At 37.6% G+C, this 15,235-nt stretch overlaps 2 protein-coding genes across 4 annotated transcripts; both read left to right on the top strand.

The window, feature by feature from the left end:
• Positions 1-3: 3 nt before the first annotated feature.
• naxd (NAD(P)HX dehydratase) lies at positions 4-7,958 on the top strand. Of its 3 annotated transcripts, XM_007227931.4 has the most exons (11): positions 290-2,280; positions 3,034-3,450; positions 3,903-4,050; positions 4,142-4,187; positions 4,697-4,785; positions 4,883-4,991; positions 5,091-5,141; positions 5,249-5,353; positions 5,508-5,628; positions 6,065-6,185; positions 6,436-7,958. In XM_007227931.4, exons 1-11 carry the CDS (start codon positions 1,776-1,778, stop codon positions 6,584-6,586), a joined length of 1,863 nt encoding a protein of 620 aa, XP_007227993.1. In that variant the 5' UTR covers positions 290-1,775; the 3' UTR covers positions 6,587-7,958. The 3 variants fall into 3 exon arrangements, with proteins under 3 accessions (XP_007227995.1, XP_007227994.1, XP_007227993.1); XM_007227933.4 differs by lacking the exons at positions 290-2,280; positions 3,034-3,450 and adding an exon at positions 4-130; XM_007227932.4 differs by lacking the exons at positions 290-2,280; positions 3,034-3,450 and adding an exon at positions 130-266.
• Positions 7,959-8,406: 448 nt separating this feature from the next.
• eaf2 (ELL associated factor 2) lies at positions 8,407-14,691 on the top strand. Its single transcript, XM_007227934.4, has 6 exons — positions 8,407-8,633; positions 9,666-9,760; positions 9,849-9,985; positions 10,673-10,836; positions 11,157-11,393; positions 12,675-14,691. The coding sequence occupies exons 1-6, from the start codon at positions 8,531-8,533 to the stop codon at positions 12,722-12,724; spliced, it is 786 nt and encodes a 261-aa protein (XP_007227996.1). The 5' UTR covers positions 8,407-8,530; the 3' UTR covers positions 12,725-14,691.
• Positions 14,692-15,235: the final 544 nt, after the last annotated feature.

Genomic DNA, 15,235 nt, shown 5'->3' with positions numbered 1-15,235 from the left:
GGTTCGTGCAGCTCTCGCTAGTGGATCCTTCTCTTAATTCCAGCTCTACAAACATTCAGCTAGATGCCGTCGCTACTGATAACACGCGCTGTCCGCGTTTTCGCTGAATCACTGCACAGTCGGTCCGCTGGTAAGACTACAGTTCATCCACTGGCCTGTTTGAGGATTTAGAGCGCTTAGGAGATCGGGGCGCATGGAGGCAAAGTTGCTCCTGTGCGCTGTAACTGTAGCCCTGTCTGTTGCAGTAGCCCTCCTGTATAATTCAGGTAAATAAATAACGAACGTAGCACAATATTCACATTAACAGTACACATAGACGATGGGTTCGTGAAGTGTAGCTTAGTTTGGGCTGGGTTGTGTGGATTGAGCCTTATTTGGAGGCTAGTTAGCTCAACTCAACTGTCTGTTACTAGGGTTTGGGAAGATGCCCCACAAAGTTATAAGGTTGCGGATAATCCATGATAAACTCATGGTAAGCACTGGTTGTTTGTTTAAAAATGGCACAAGCTATTTGCACCCAAATGTACAGTATTTAGCAGTATATAATATTTTAACTCATGTGTACAGTATGTAGCAGTATCATGACGTTTGGTCCATTCATTATGACATTTCCATACAATTTAAATAACAATTGCCAGATTCTGTCAGAATTTGTATGAACGTTTAAAAAGTTTTTTTTTTTTCATGACTGTGGCAATATTGGCAATGCACATTATTAAAACTGCCTTTTTTACAGTTTAGCAAGAACTACCAATACTATTTGACTTACTCACATCTAAATGTTAGATTTATACGTTTGAATACAATTGTTATTATAAAATTAAGTAGTTCTTTTTTAACTATATGATTATTATCTTAATTCTAGTTAACTAAAGCAATGTATAAACAAATAGTGTAGTTATAAATATGTGCTCTACCTTGGTATTTATCTAACGTAGCTATATTAACTATATTTACCAGCAAATAAGATGTATCCAGTCATTAGGATAAACTGCACTGCAAAGTGTTATTAAGGGGTGAAATTAGCTTTCCATTAGCCTCACTGTGCTGCAAATGCTAGCTAACCTAAGCTAACTACTTGTACCCTGGTGCAAATATATAGTCAGTCCCTAATAAAAAGCATTGTCATCAATGAAGGACACATTAATAGTGTCTATACTGTGGGACAATGTTCTTAGTGTGTTGTTTTTATCGCTTTAAATCCTTGTTTTATATCATATATTAATGCTCGTGCTCATGTTTTATCTTGTTAGCTACTCTGTCAGACCTGCCTGTTTGTTTGTGTGACTGACGTAGTACGCAGCATGCGCTTGACGTAGTTAGGTGTTGTGGCTACGGAGCGCCGCTGTGAGGAAGTTTTTAAGCAGCTTTGCAGAATCCAGTTTTGATAATCCGCAGCACTCAGACCTTTTGTTAGCTGCCGTTTCAGAATATTTAGGATTTATTATTGCCATAAAAACGAGAAGAAAACGAGCAGATACGCGTGTAATTGTTTAAAAGCAGTTTTGTGGATTAGCGGTTAAGAGCAGCCAGCTATGGCGTGTACGAAGAAAGGTAGCTAGCTAGCCAATTAGCTAACTAGCTAACCTTAGCTAGCTAGCAAGTCGGTTTGAATGCGTGCAGAAGTGTTTCTCCAGCTAGTTAACGTTCAATGAAGGCGGTCGGTCTGTAGGTCTCGGCTTTGGTTAGTTAGCTAGCTAGGTTAGTTAGTTAAATCTGTGTCCTAGCTATCGATCTGTGTCGTTGTTTGTTTTTTATCGTGGCGGCTGAACACAATGCTAGTGAATCCAACGCGAGGTTTCCACTGGTCGGACGCGGAGACTAGAGCGCTGCTGAACATCTGGGGGGAGCACGACGTTCAGACGGCGCTCGATGGAAACTTTCGGAATAGTCACGTTTACCGCGACGTAGCGGGTCGTCTGTCGGACATGGGCTACGACCGGACTCCAGACCAGTGCAGAGTACGCGTGAAGAGCCTCAAAAGGCAATATTTCCAAGCCCAAAAGGCCGCGAAGAAAAACAGCCACTATCACAAGATGTTCAAGTTCTTCGAGGAGATGGAGAGGATACTGAGCAACAGACCGCCCACCGCGCACGACGCCCACGACTTCGACAGCGTCGCTGTGGAGGGAGACGAGACGATGGACGGCACTGAAGAAGATGGAGAGAGTGTAGACCAACCCCAAGACTCGGACATCGAGGGCCCTGGGGAATGTTCTAACGTGGACTACCCTGTGAAGATCGAGTACCCGCCGTACCCCATCCCGGTCACCGTCGGCAGTAAGTGATGATATTCTTCAAATGCTTCATGATGCTTTTCAGCTCTGTAGTGCAAAGCTAAATCATACAGAAGCCCATTTCCGCCACATTTCCGCCACAAAAAAAGTCAACTTATAACTCATAAGTCATAATTATGAGTTGCTAAATCATAATTACAATATAGAAAGTTTGGGGCTATGATCTCATTATTTTTACTTAAAATCTTGTGCTTATGACTTAGCATCTCGAAATTATGTTTTAGTTTCACATTATTATGACTAAGCATCTTGCAATTGACTTACTATGTCGTAATTAAGACTTAGCATCTCGTAATTTTTGACTCGTATTTGTGACTTAGCATTTCGTATTTATGACTTACTAGCTCACAATTATGACTTACTACCTCATAATTGGGACTTACTATATCGTAATTGACTTACTGTCTTGTAATTATGACAGCATTTTTTTTTATAACTTACTAACTCGTAATTATGACTTGGCATCTTGTAATTATGGCTTAGCATCTCATAATTGTGGCTTCCTATCTGGCAATTATGGCTTCCTATTTCGTAATTATGACTTACTGCCTTATAATTATAACTTCCTGTCACATAATTATGACTTCATAATTATGACTTACTTTCCCATACTTGACTTCCTATCTTGTAATCATGACTTCCTATCTCATAATTCTGACTTAGCATTTCATAACTAGCAGACAGGTGCTTTCATAAAATCACACCATCTAATATTTAATTGTCCATGTCTTTACAGATATTCCACCGCAGCAGATTCCCCTGCAGACCCCCACCATGGCATCCTCTTCCTCAAGCAGAGCAAAGCGATTCAAAAAGCGCTTCACAAATCTCTCACTCGAGAAGCTGATGGAGAAGTTTCTGGAGCAGAGTTTGGAGGCAGAAGAGAATTTCTATAGACTGGAGGAACAGCGGCTTCAGGCAGAGGACCTTCGTAGAGAGACAGAACACTCTAGAGAGTTGCACATGCTGCAGATGCTGGGCCAGATGTTTGCTGGCATTACCAGAGCCGCAGCTACTCAGTCGCCTGCCGTACAGCCTACACGTCTCTCACAGTCTGGTCCCCATATACCCCCTGTTCGTCCTTCATTTGGCAATCATAGTCATCCAGCATTTGAGGCTGAGTTTGCCAACAGCAGTCAGCAAGCTGCCCCAGGTCTGAATATGGTTATAGTTTGATGCCCATCAAGTCACACCTGTGTTTTTAGCTAACAAGTACCAACTTAGGACATAAAGTGCTACTGGTACTTTTGACTTATGTTTTATTCTATCGAAGCTAATGTTTGCTGTATGCATTGTGCCACACAATTTTGGAAGCCATAATAGAAAACCGATGATCAAGAGATATTGGAACAGTTGAACCCATCATAGTTGCTCTAAGTTAGGGCTGCATGATTAGTCAAAAATCTATATTATGATATTTTTCTTAACCTTCTATGTTTTAGAGCAAGGACGCTTCCAAAACATGCAGGAGAGTTCTACCGGCATAGTATTGCCCAAATTTAGATTAAATACATTTAATACATTTATCTCTTTTACACACGGTACTGTGAAGATCTGCAATGAAAATCGATGCACTTACATGCTTTTTGTCACTTTTCACTATAGTTATAGAACGGTCATTCACTCTGGGACGGACAGCACAGCGAAACATGGACAGTGTCCTCCCTTTGGTTAAAAATACCATTCCTCCGCTGACGTCCAAAAAACACAAGGGCCAGGATGGTCGCATAGGTGTAATTGGAGGATGTCAGGAGTAAGTAACAGCAACAGTGTAGAAAAAAATATAGACATGTACCAGGCTCTTTCAGTGTTCTTTATTTCAATAATTATTCCCCTTTCCTTAGGTACACTGGAGCTCCGTATTTTGCAGCCATTTCTGCGCTGAAAGTGGTAAGTAGCAAGTTCTGAGCAAGCAATGACTGACTGACACTGTGGCTTTGTGGTTGGCATGTTCGCCTTCCAGTCTCTGGTTCAAGTCCCCATCTGGGTGGGGGTTTCCATGTTCTCATTGTGTCAAGTCTAAAAATATGGAGATCAGCTGAATTGGACACTCTGAATTGCCCCAAAGAATTTTAATATTGTAAATTGGAAACTCTAAATTCCCCCGAAAGAATTGATAATCTAAATTGGATACTCTAAATTGGTTTATTGAATACTCTGTGTGCAAGAATTGTGTGCGAGAAGTTTCGGTTGAGAGTGTGCTGTGCACAATTGGCTACCGCTTCTCACCTGTGTGTGTATGTGTATAAATGGTTTTGAGTGAAATGTGTCTATAAGGCGTTCTTAGGTTTCCAGAAATCTGCTATATAAATGTATGGTCACATAAGTGTGTGGGTTTTTTGTGTGCTTTTGAAAATTCTGCAGCATTTTTTCTTCTTCTTCTTTTTTTTTTTTTTTAGGGCGCAGATTTGTCTCATGTGTTCTGCACCAAAGATGCCGCTACTGTGATCAAGTCCTATAGTCCTGAGCTCATAGTTCATCCTGTGCTGTGAGTGGATTCGTCTTATCCTTAGGTTGGTTATTATACCTTCACTAATAATTAGAGATGTAAACAATGAGAGTTTTGTGTGTTTTGCAACTTCCAGAGATAGTCCCAATGCTGTGGAGGAGATTGAGAAATGGCTTCCCAGGCTACATAGTCTGGTGGTGGGTCCTGGATTAGGGAGGGAAGATGTGATCCTCAAGGCTGCCAAGGTAGGGGGAAAGACTAACAACTGAAGGTTGTATATAATATATGGCATTAGTATTGTGATAATATACTCCTTAATACATTTCCTTGTGGTTTTGTTATAGGAGGTTATTGAAAAGTCAAAATCCAGAGGAATCCCCATTGTTATTGATGCAGTAAGTAACACATTTATAAATAAATGTAATGTGTATTTGTGAAAGAGTAAGTAAGTGGTAAAAATTCAGATTATTTTTTAAATCATGTTTTGTGTGTTTTCCTACAGGATGGGCTTTGGTTAATTGCCAAGGACCCTTCACTCATCCAGTTTTATCAGAGGGGCATTTTGACGCCCAACTTTATGGAGTTTACTCGTCTCTATGAGGCTATGGTAAGGGTTGTATTCATGTTTGATTTGCTTTGTTGTCTTTTGTTAACTAGCAGTTTCAATAGTCAACAATCAGTTATACTGTTGCCATGTTAATCTATAAAGAAAGCCCAACACTGTTCACAGAATGCTGAACTATTTCACTTGTTATTTTTAGCACCACAGGCCCCTGGACAGTACAGACCTCAAGAGTTGTGCCCAACAACTAAGCCTTGCAATGGGCAATGTGACCATTGTTTTGAAGGGAGAGGAGGATATCATCACAGATGGCAACAGAGGTCAGCATAAAGACATATTTGCACTCTCTCTGTGAGCTAAGCAGTGGTTCTCAAACTATTTACACCATGTACCACAAATGGCACACATGCTTATTTTTGCACAGTAAGATAGACGTGTAATCCACAAACATATACACATGTCCTCATAGCTTTCACAGACTGTTCTTCATTCTTCTGTTGTGTGCGGCTTGCCCACTCTTTTGCAGTCTGTAAGTTAGTATTAAGTTATTTAATTGACTGTAGTTTTTTGGTTAATACAGTATTTTATCCTACTGAGACTCTCAGAATCAGGATTTAGACAAAAGAAAACAATACACCAGTGTATTACCAGTGTAGACCACTGGTCTATAGCTTTGTTTATTTATTTATTTATTTAAGTTTAAGATATTGTTTGTTTATTTATTTATTTTTTTCTTTGGTGTCTCTCTTTCACCAGTGCTAAGCTGTATTCATTCAGGGAGCGGACGTCGATGTGGGGGGCAGGGAGATCTTCTCTCCGGTTCTTTAGGTGTCTTCGCCCACTGGGCAGTCAGCTCAACCCCAGATGCAACCAAAGGGTAGGGCTGGTTATCATTTTAAAATTTTAATTACAAATGCCCAAATTATAATTATTTATTTTTTTTGTTCTTCAAAAACCTTTTTATAAAAAAAGTGACAATTATTCTCACACAGCGTATTTATTTAATAAACGTCGACAACAGCCCTAGTCCCCAGTTTAATCACTGTTTGGAGTAGTGCACTTAGTTGGGTGTCAGTAATGTTTTAATTTAAATATGTGGGAATATTTCTCTTTCTCTCACTTGCCAGAATGAACCCTACGCTCGTGGCTGCATTTGCCGCTACCTCGCTGACCAGGCAGTGTAACAGGCAAGCCTTTGACCGGCATGGTCGCGCCACCACAACCTCCGACATGATCCAGGAGATCTGCACTGCCTTTAGGAAGCTGTTTGAAAGTTAAACTAGATGCAAACTCCACGCCCTGGGTGCTCAGTTTCAGTCCTGTGCAACACGTTTTTTCAGTAGCTCCCCTTAACGGAAAAAGGAAGCAGAGAAACCAGATGTACACAGCACTTGTTCACACACAGTTCTCAATCATCATGCTTGTCTGCTAAGTCCTTTTATAACTTGGGTTTTTTTTCCTTCCTTCCTTTCCTTTCTCTTGTCAACTGTGCTCCATTTCCTGCAGTCTTTTTTTTTTTCCTTCATTTTTTTATTTCATTGTGTTGTAGCGTAGCTGCAGCAACAACAAGATCCTCACAACTGATCTAGAGTAGCACTTCCAAGTTGCTTGTTTGTTGTCTGTTCATTGTCAGAAATGGGTTCTGGTCACAGGCAGACATTAAATGTTGCATTATTTAATTTGACCCACTGACCTTTTGGGATGTATGGCGGCAAAACTGTTATAAATTATTATGATGTGGCTGGACATAGTCCACTAAAGCCTGCCGACACCAAACAGCAACATAAAAAATGTTAATGTTAAAAATATTTAATATATATATATATTTAATCGCATCAAAACAAAATTGTATCAGTGAGCAAAACAGCACCTTCCAGCACTGGTATTGTTTTCTGCACTTAACCAGACTTTTATTTCAAAGTGCCTCTTTGTAGGTTTTTAATCCTGTCAACCACACCAGCCCTTTATCTCTCTAACAATGTTGTATGTTTTAACATACAGGACAGATGTTTTATATAATCAAATCCTACAATAAAATCCTTTATTGTATTTTCATTCTGTTCTATTGGAACTTCTGCAGTTAGAGCCCCATATCTAAGTATGATTCATTGACCGTGGTGCTCTTTGATATATATCTAAAGATTTTATTAGATATGTAGTTTGCCAATGTACACCCACATATGTAAGAAAAGTGGTTATTATTCCTTATTAGGGCTCATATATATGCAAAGGCCATGTCTAGTCTCATACCCTTGTGGCTCTAGAAGTGTATCACTGTGCTCTCAATATTACCACATACTTGGATGACATCTGTGTTCAACATTTCCATTGATTTTTATTGATTTACATGATCTATATGATTTACAGCACTTCAGTGTTTTTCTTATGCATTCATGCCATATTGTTTTGTATGTCAAATTCTTTAAAACCCATGTTCTTATGTTTTGACCTGGTCCCTTTTTAAAGTCATATTTGCAGGTCTGTGTTCATAAAAAACAGATTTCTTTAATTAGAAATCGTTTAATGTATATAGGTATTGGGTATAATTTGCAGTGATGAGTTACATATCTTTATGTATTCTAACTTCTTTATATATTTTGTCTATCTTTAAAATTGTTACAGGAAGCTATAATAAAAATAGATTCCAGTGTATGTGTGTTTGTGTGGATCTTTTGTTTACAAATAAAACCTGTAAGGGTTTTAGTGTTAGGCTTTTTTTCTGCCTGTATATTGTGTATAATCACATATTTATAGATGGAAGAAAGGCAGGTGATCTAAATTAAATATTAACATTTAGGATTTTATTTAATTATCTGAAATTTTGCATAGTTCTCTCAGTAATTAATTCGCTCAGTTTACAGTGAGATATATTGATTTTGTTAATTTGTTGAAGGTACAAAATATAAAATGTAAATATATTATTTAAAAGTTATGCTATAAAATGTATAAACTTAGTTAAGTAGCTCTTATATTACATATCTATCTTGATTCTTTAGGGGCTCAGTGTTTAATACATTTTTTTTAATTTGTTTTATATTTAAACTACCTGTCTGTGGTTGGTTGGTGAGGACTTTTATTTTGAAGAGCGCTAATGGGCTGAAAATCCCTTTGAGGACCGAGTTGAGTTGTCCGCGGCGCGCCTGAAGTGGCTAGAGTTACTTGCGCTGTAGATGGTGTGGAAAGACGTGGAAAGTTGGAATCTGGTAGAAAACTGGATTTAGAATGAATGGAACAGCTTACCCAAACTTTGACAATCAAGAACATGTTCTCAAATTAGGAGAAACCTTTGAGAAACAGCCAAAAAGTGCCTTCCATACGGTGCGATGTAAGTGTTCGTTTCTTATATCGACATTTAAACGAAAATATTATATTGTTAAACACATATATGCTACTTTACCCATTGTTTTATCGGTGTTTACTTGTTTTATATATACTACTAATTCTAAAAATGTTACTCGTGGATTTTCCTGTTTTTCTGAAAATGAATGTAGTTTAGTTACAGGCAGTTTGTGAGGCAGCTGGCGGCGAGGAGTCTAGTTAACGTTACCTGCTGGCTAATAACAAGTGTGTTAAATGTAATAAATAGCGTTTAATCCATATTTATATTGCAGTAATATTTACTCATAGTTTGTACTAATCATATTATTGATGTGGTTTTCTAGTGTTTGGGTTAATTTCTCTCTTCTGTTTGAACTGAACTGTTAACTTTAGACTGCAGTTCACCGTGTAGAAGCGCCCCCTGCTGGAGCTGCGGCTCAACTGCTGCTGAACTCCGCTTTTTTTATAAAGTTTAAACTAAGTTACAGTTTTTATTCACATGTATTTTTGGTATATAATGAGTCAAAATATCACGTACATTAAAATCTATCAATGTAGAAGCAGTTTAAAAGTGTAAACTTGTATTTACAACAATTTAAAGCCTAGTGTATCATATTTCACCCTATTTGCAACATTTGTTTTGCTAGTTAACCGAGTAATTTAATTTTTAACCCTTTATGCCACATTATTTTTATTTTTTTGGAAGGATAATAATAACCACCACTGCTTTAGCATTGTTCCCAACAAAGTGGTCTAGCTGCATAACAAAACCAAATGTGAAGTTTTGAGGCATTATGTGAAACCAAAAAAAAAATTTTTTTTTTCTATATATGTTTTTTTTTTTTGTTTTTTGTTTTTTGTTTTTGCAATATCATCCCTAGTGTAAATATTTAATTTGGTTAATTAATCACTTACATATACAACTTCATTGATTTGATTTCCCAATTTCATGTAATGAAAATAACAAATATTTTTTTCTTAGAATATGTGCTTATAACACTCCTCTCTGATGTCTGATGTCTGTATTGTGTTTTTGCAGATGACTTCAAGCCCGCCTCCATAGACACTACCTGTGAGGGAGATCTAGAGGTGGGCAAAGGAGAACAGGTCACTATAACACTGCCTAACCTGGAGGTATGTCAGATGTAGGTCTGTGTGTTCTACAGTAATTGAAGAGAATATAAAGTGATATTGTGTTAATATTACTCTTAATCCCTCACAGGGATCTACTGCTCCAGTCACAGTGTTCAAAGGGTCCAAAAGGCCGTACATGAAGGAGTGCATTCTTATTGTAAACCATGATACCGGAGAGTATCGCCTGGAGAAGCTTAGTAGCAACATTGCAGTTAAAAAGACAAGGTAGGTATTCTTTACCATAGTTGCGTTTCATTTGATTCTGTGCTAAATTATTATATAAAGTGATACAGGTGCAAAATCTGCACTGAAAGGCTTTGTCAAACACACTGTGTGAATGAAGTTACACTTATACACACAACCATTACACTCAGCACTCATTCACACACACATTGGTGAGTAGCAGCAGCCAATTGCACACAGCGTACTCTTAACCGGAAACAACTTTTCTGCATCCAGCACTGAGAAGCTGACCTAGCACAGAGTGCTAATCCATAGCTGGGCATACAATCATACACAAACACACCTACACACCAGGACAATTTAGAGTACCCAATGGTTATGGGCAATTTAGTGCACCCAATTGTTCCCAATTGTTGCAATTTAGAGTATCATATTGTTAGAGTACCCAAATGTTCCAAGCAGTTTCGAGTACCCAATTGTTCCCAAGTGTTGCGATTTAGAGTACCCAATTGTTCCAAGCTATTTAGAGTACCTCATTGTTCTTGGAAAATTTAAACTACCCGATTTTTTCCAATTGTTGCAATTTAGAGTACCCAATTTTTTCTGAGCAATTTAGAGTACACAGTTTACCTGATCTCCATGTTTTTGGACTGCAGAAGGAGACCGGAGTCCACAGAGGAAACCTAATAAAATGTTCGTCTTTCTCTCTCTTTCTCTGGCTACACAAAGGGCTGAGGGCAGCAGTAAGATCCAGTCACGTCTGGAGCAGCAGACCAATCGGCTCAGTCAGCAGATGAAGAGTGGCAGTGGAGGGAAAGCTTCAGCCAGCTCTAAGAGTTCCCCCCCTAAAGAGAAGATGTCTCCTGCGTCCCCGATGGATGATATTGAGAGAGGTAAAGTTTGTGCTTTGGCTGTTTGATATAAAAAAAGTACTTATTATATTCTTCAAGTAGAAGAGTGACTCTTATATAACAACTAAGAAAGTCAAAAATTGTATGAAAGCAATAGTTTTCAGAATGATCAATTTACTATTCACCAGGAGGGGATTTTATTACCATTCTGTTTGAATCTCCATTGAACAATTTTGACTTTTCACACATTTTATAAACAACAGATTAACTCTTCCAGTATTTTTATGGCGCAGAAGGTTCCAGCATGTTCATAGACTGCTCTTCCAGTTGCACATCCTCTCGTGTCTCCATATGTTGTGTAGAGCTGATGGCTGAGGCGCGAGTGATGGATCAGATGAGCAGTGGCGACAGCTCCTCAGACTCTCACAGCTCCTCATCGTCCAGCAGTGAGGACAGCTCCAGCAGCAGTGACTCGGAGGATGAGCGCCGTCCTCCGTCAAGTGGACACGGAACGGGCTCTGCCCCCACCCAGAGCATGCCCATCCTCACCACTCAGGAGCGCATGGAGGACGGGGGTGGACACCTCATGAACACACTCAGTGAGTATTACACTTCTCAGCGCTGATCAGCGCAGTCAATATAATCTGTTTATTTCTGCATTCTGCTTTAGAGAGGCTCGCATCGTTTTTGCAGGACACTGCAAATAAATTCTAAATTTGCTGTTTGATTGGTTAAATCTAAATAGTCAATTTACGCTAATTTATTGTTAAAAGTAGATATTAAGTCAACATTTATTTTTATTGAAAACAAGCTGAAATGAAACAGGAATAACAAGGCGATTTTTAAAATATTAGGACTAAAATAATAATAAACATTATTTACGTAACACCTTTCATACATTACAGTGCAGCTCAAAGTGCTGTAATAAACTCAGGCCCAGAAACAATAAATAAAAAAATAAATAGAAAATAAAATCTAATTAAAAGCTAATGTAAAATAAAAGTTGTTATTTTTTTCCTAAAAGCAGTAACAAAAGGAGGCGGACACATATATATTGGTATTGTGTTTCAAATTCTTGTTGCATAAAACCAAAACATACAAAAAAAACAGTTCTCCACTGTTTTTAAGCTTCGCACGGGGGATCTGGTAAAGACCATCAGTAGATAATCTTAAGACATGATTTGGAATGTATTCAGTCAGCAGTTCAGAAATATATGAAGGTGTTAATCTAAATTAAATTTTTGATCTATAGACTAAATAATAAATCCTTAAAATCAATTCTAAAAGAAACAGGCAGCCGATGAAGGGAAGCTAGAATAGATTTGATATGGTCATGTTTTTAGTATGTATTCCTGCTGCTGCATTTTGAACCAGTTGGAGTTTGTTTACAGTAGATTTAAAAGTTCAGTCAGTAATGCGTTTAAATAGTCAAGGCAAGAGAGGACAAAAGCATGAATTCATTAAATTTCTTAGCATCATCTAACTGAAGATAAGATCTTACTCTTTAAGGGTGCTTTGAGGGTATAGGTGTGCCTCTCATAGCAGTGAGACCCAGATGGTTGGACGTCAGCACGGGGCGGTATTATTGATTGACTGATTTGAATATTGTGATGTGTCTAAGTACCGTACCAAAGTCATTCTTAAAAAAAAGCGTTTTTTTTAAAGGTAAGGAAATGTTTATAAACATTTTAAGCAAGACTGGTATTTTTCATTACTACAAAGCAACACATTTCATCTATTAATTAAATAAAATATATGATTTAGAGTTTAGTTTAGTTTAAGTAATCTTTAAGTAAAAAGGTAAAGTATTTAGCAAATACAGCACTTAATTACTTCACACCTCTGTTTTTAACATGTTTCTGTTCTATTCTGTGTTGCAGAAAATGATCTTCAGCTGAGTGAATCTGGCAGTGAGAGTGACGATGACTGATCAAAGTGAAATCAAGTGGAACAATGTTTTCAGGAATCACTCGGCCTCTAGCTCTGTATATCAGGATTTTAATTTCCACCAAACTTTAATAATTAAATGTTTATTTTTTTGTTCCAGTTTTTCGAACATCAGTCATTTCTGTCAACACTTAATGCGCTGTGTGGTTGACAGATTAAAATCTTTAAGATTTCCATTTGAATGAAATACGAATGATTTATTTTGTTAAATGCTTCTATGTAGATCCTAGTTATATAGGGCTTTCTTACAACATTAGTTTCAGTTTCACTGAGGATGCTTTAGAAAGTGTTCACCTGTGCCAAAATCATGGGACAAAAACACTAGGGGTTTGATATGACTTGTTACATGACTCTGTTTACACCTGGTTGCTTCATGCGAGTAGTATCTGGATTGTATCTTGCTAAGACTTTAGCCACATGCGTTTACACTTGATACATGTGGTACACTTAATGCTGTGCTAAAGAAGGTTGCTGTAGTTGACGAGCTTGTCTACTTGAAGCCTTTTCAGTCTTGGTTTGCTTTGTTTTCACACGGGCACAAAATGAAATGCACCAAATTACGCTCCAATAAACTACGCGAGCACAATGTCTTCTCTGATTGGTTAAAGCTGTAAATACAGCAAGAAGGTTTTGTGTTAAAGACCAGCACAAATAGTTGAAAATAAAGTGGAAAATTCACTGCTATTTGCGTTGTAAATGGAATCGTGTGGCCACAAGCAGTGAACAGTGCACACACGGCATTTAGTGTGTAAACTGAGTAGAGACACTGCTTAATTATCTGGCTAGTAAATCAGGTTAAACTGTACCTGAACATCCGTTTAGCTAGAATTAAAATAGTGTATTTGATAGTTAAGTCAGATTAAGACCAGATCACATTCACACTACAAACAAACCGCTCTGGAGTTTGTTTAGAACCAGACCGAGGCCACCTCTTTTAGCGGTGATCACTGATTTCACACCTGCTGAAATGAACCACACCAAGAATAAAAACCAACCAGATGCGCTGCTCTTCGCCAAAGGAAGGCGGTTGTTAGCACTAGTTCATTATTCTCATCCTGTGCTTTGTTTAAAGATTGACTCAGCTTCCTGCAGTTGGTCTGAATGAAGTCAGGAAAAGTATTTCAAACCATTGCATGGTTCAGTAGACCCAGACTTAGAAACCCTTTTTTGGTCTGACCAAACTCAAGTTCTTTGATCTGAAACATGGTTCACACCCTCTTTCACAGCTTATACTTTGGTCTGGACCAAAACGTTTGAAGTCTGTGTTTACACTTGCATTTTAATGTGGTTTGGCCTTACCCAGATATAATCCTGATACTTAGCAGGCTAAATATGATCAGGTGTAAACAGGGTCACAGTGTACGTGTTTGTTTGTTTGTTTGTTTTTATTTAGTTTTGAAGGCCGTTTTAGCCTAAATGACTAAGCAACATATCACAAATGGTCTTAAATTCATGTCCATGCATTACTTGAAATTGAATGCTGCAGAGTTGTTCCATCACAATCCTGAACAGAAGTTTAATTAACCTGATTAACCAACCTGAAGCCTGCAATACATGACTTGTCTATTTGTTTTAATCATAAATTATTATTATTCTGTGAAACTTGCTTGAGGGCACATACAGTGCTTCGACCTGTTCATGTGTGGTTATTTTGATTAAAGACGAGTAAACTGTATAAAGTTGTTCATTTATAGACTGGAATAATGTTTTCTCCTGGTCTCCACTATGCTCAATCACTGCTGTGGTCTTTCTTATCAGGTCATGTGTTACTTATGTTCATTTAATGTAGAAAATATTATATGTCATATATTGTAAGAATGTTTGTTGGGGAATTCTACATCAGTATAATTAGAAGACTATAATTTATTAAGAGCCTGGGTGATGTAATATTATGAATGTGCTTCTACAAAAAGTGCTGGAATATTAAAGTTGTGTGTGGAACAGTAACAAGTTTTGTAGTATTTTTCTTTTTTCTATTCATTAGAAAACGCACTGTTAGGCCTGTATCAAACTCCAGGTGGATAATCCGCATGCTGCCAGTGTTTAATCTTGCTTACAAGATAACACCTCACAACTTGTACAGGTGTTCACTGAAGTGATGCTTCATAATAATTTTTAACACACTGCTATTCCAGGTCTTTTGTTATGACAGTGAATGTTTAGTCTTATTTGGTTGTCATTTTGGCCACCTTTTTATTATTTGGCTAGTTTTCTTCACTGTTTTATAGTTTTTTTTTTAGTGTAGTGTGGGTTACTGTATACATGTTAACTGTATAACTATTAGATCTATTTTTAAAAGATATTTTACCTATATATAAACACAATATTTATTTATTATTTCGGACACTTTTTTATTTGACTAGTTTTCTTCATTAACATATAATTTTTGAGTGTAGTTTGGGTTACTCTATACCTGTTAACTGTATTACTATTGGGTCTATTTTATAGGTCTTTTTCATTTATTTCAAATTTGAACTTTTTGGGGGGAAGCTTC

This window comes from Astyanax mexicanus, chromosome 11 (genome assembly GCF_023375975.1).
Source record: "Astyanax mexicanus isolate ESR-SI-001 chromosome 11, AstMex3_surface, whole genome shotgun sequence".
NCBI lineage: Eukaryota > Metazoa > Chordata > Actinopteri > Characiformes > Acestrorhamphidae > Astyanax > Astyanax mexicanus.
Note: the sequence above shows the minus strand (reverse complement) of the source record. Positions and strands in the feature narration are given on the sequence as shown.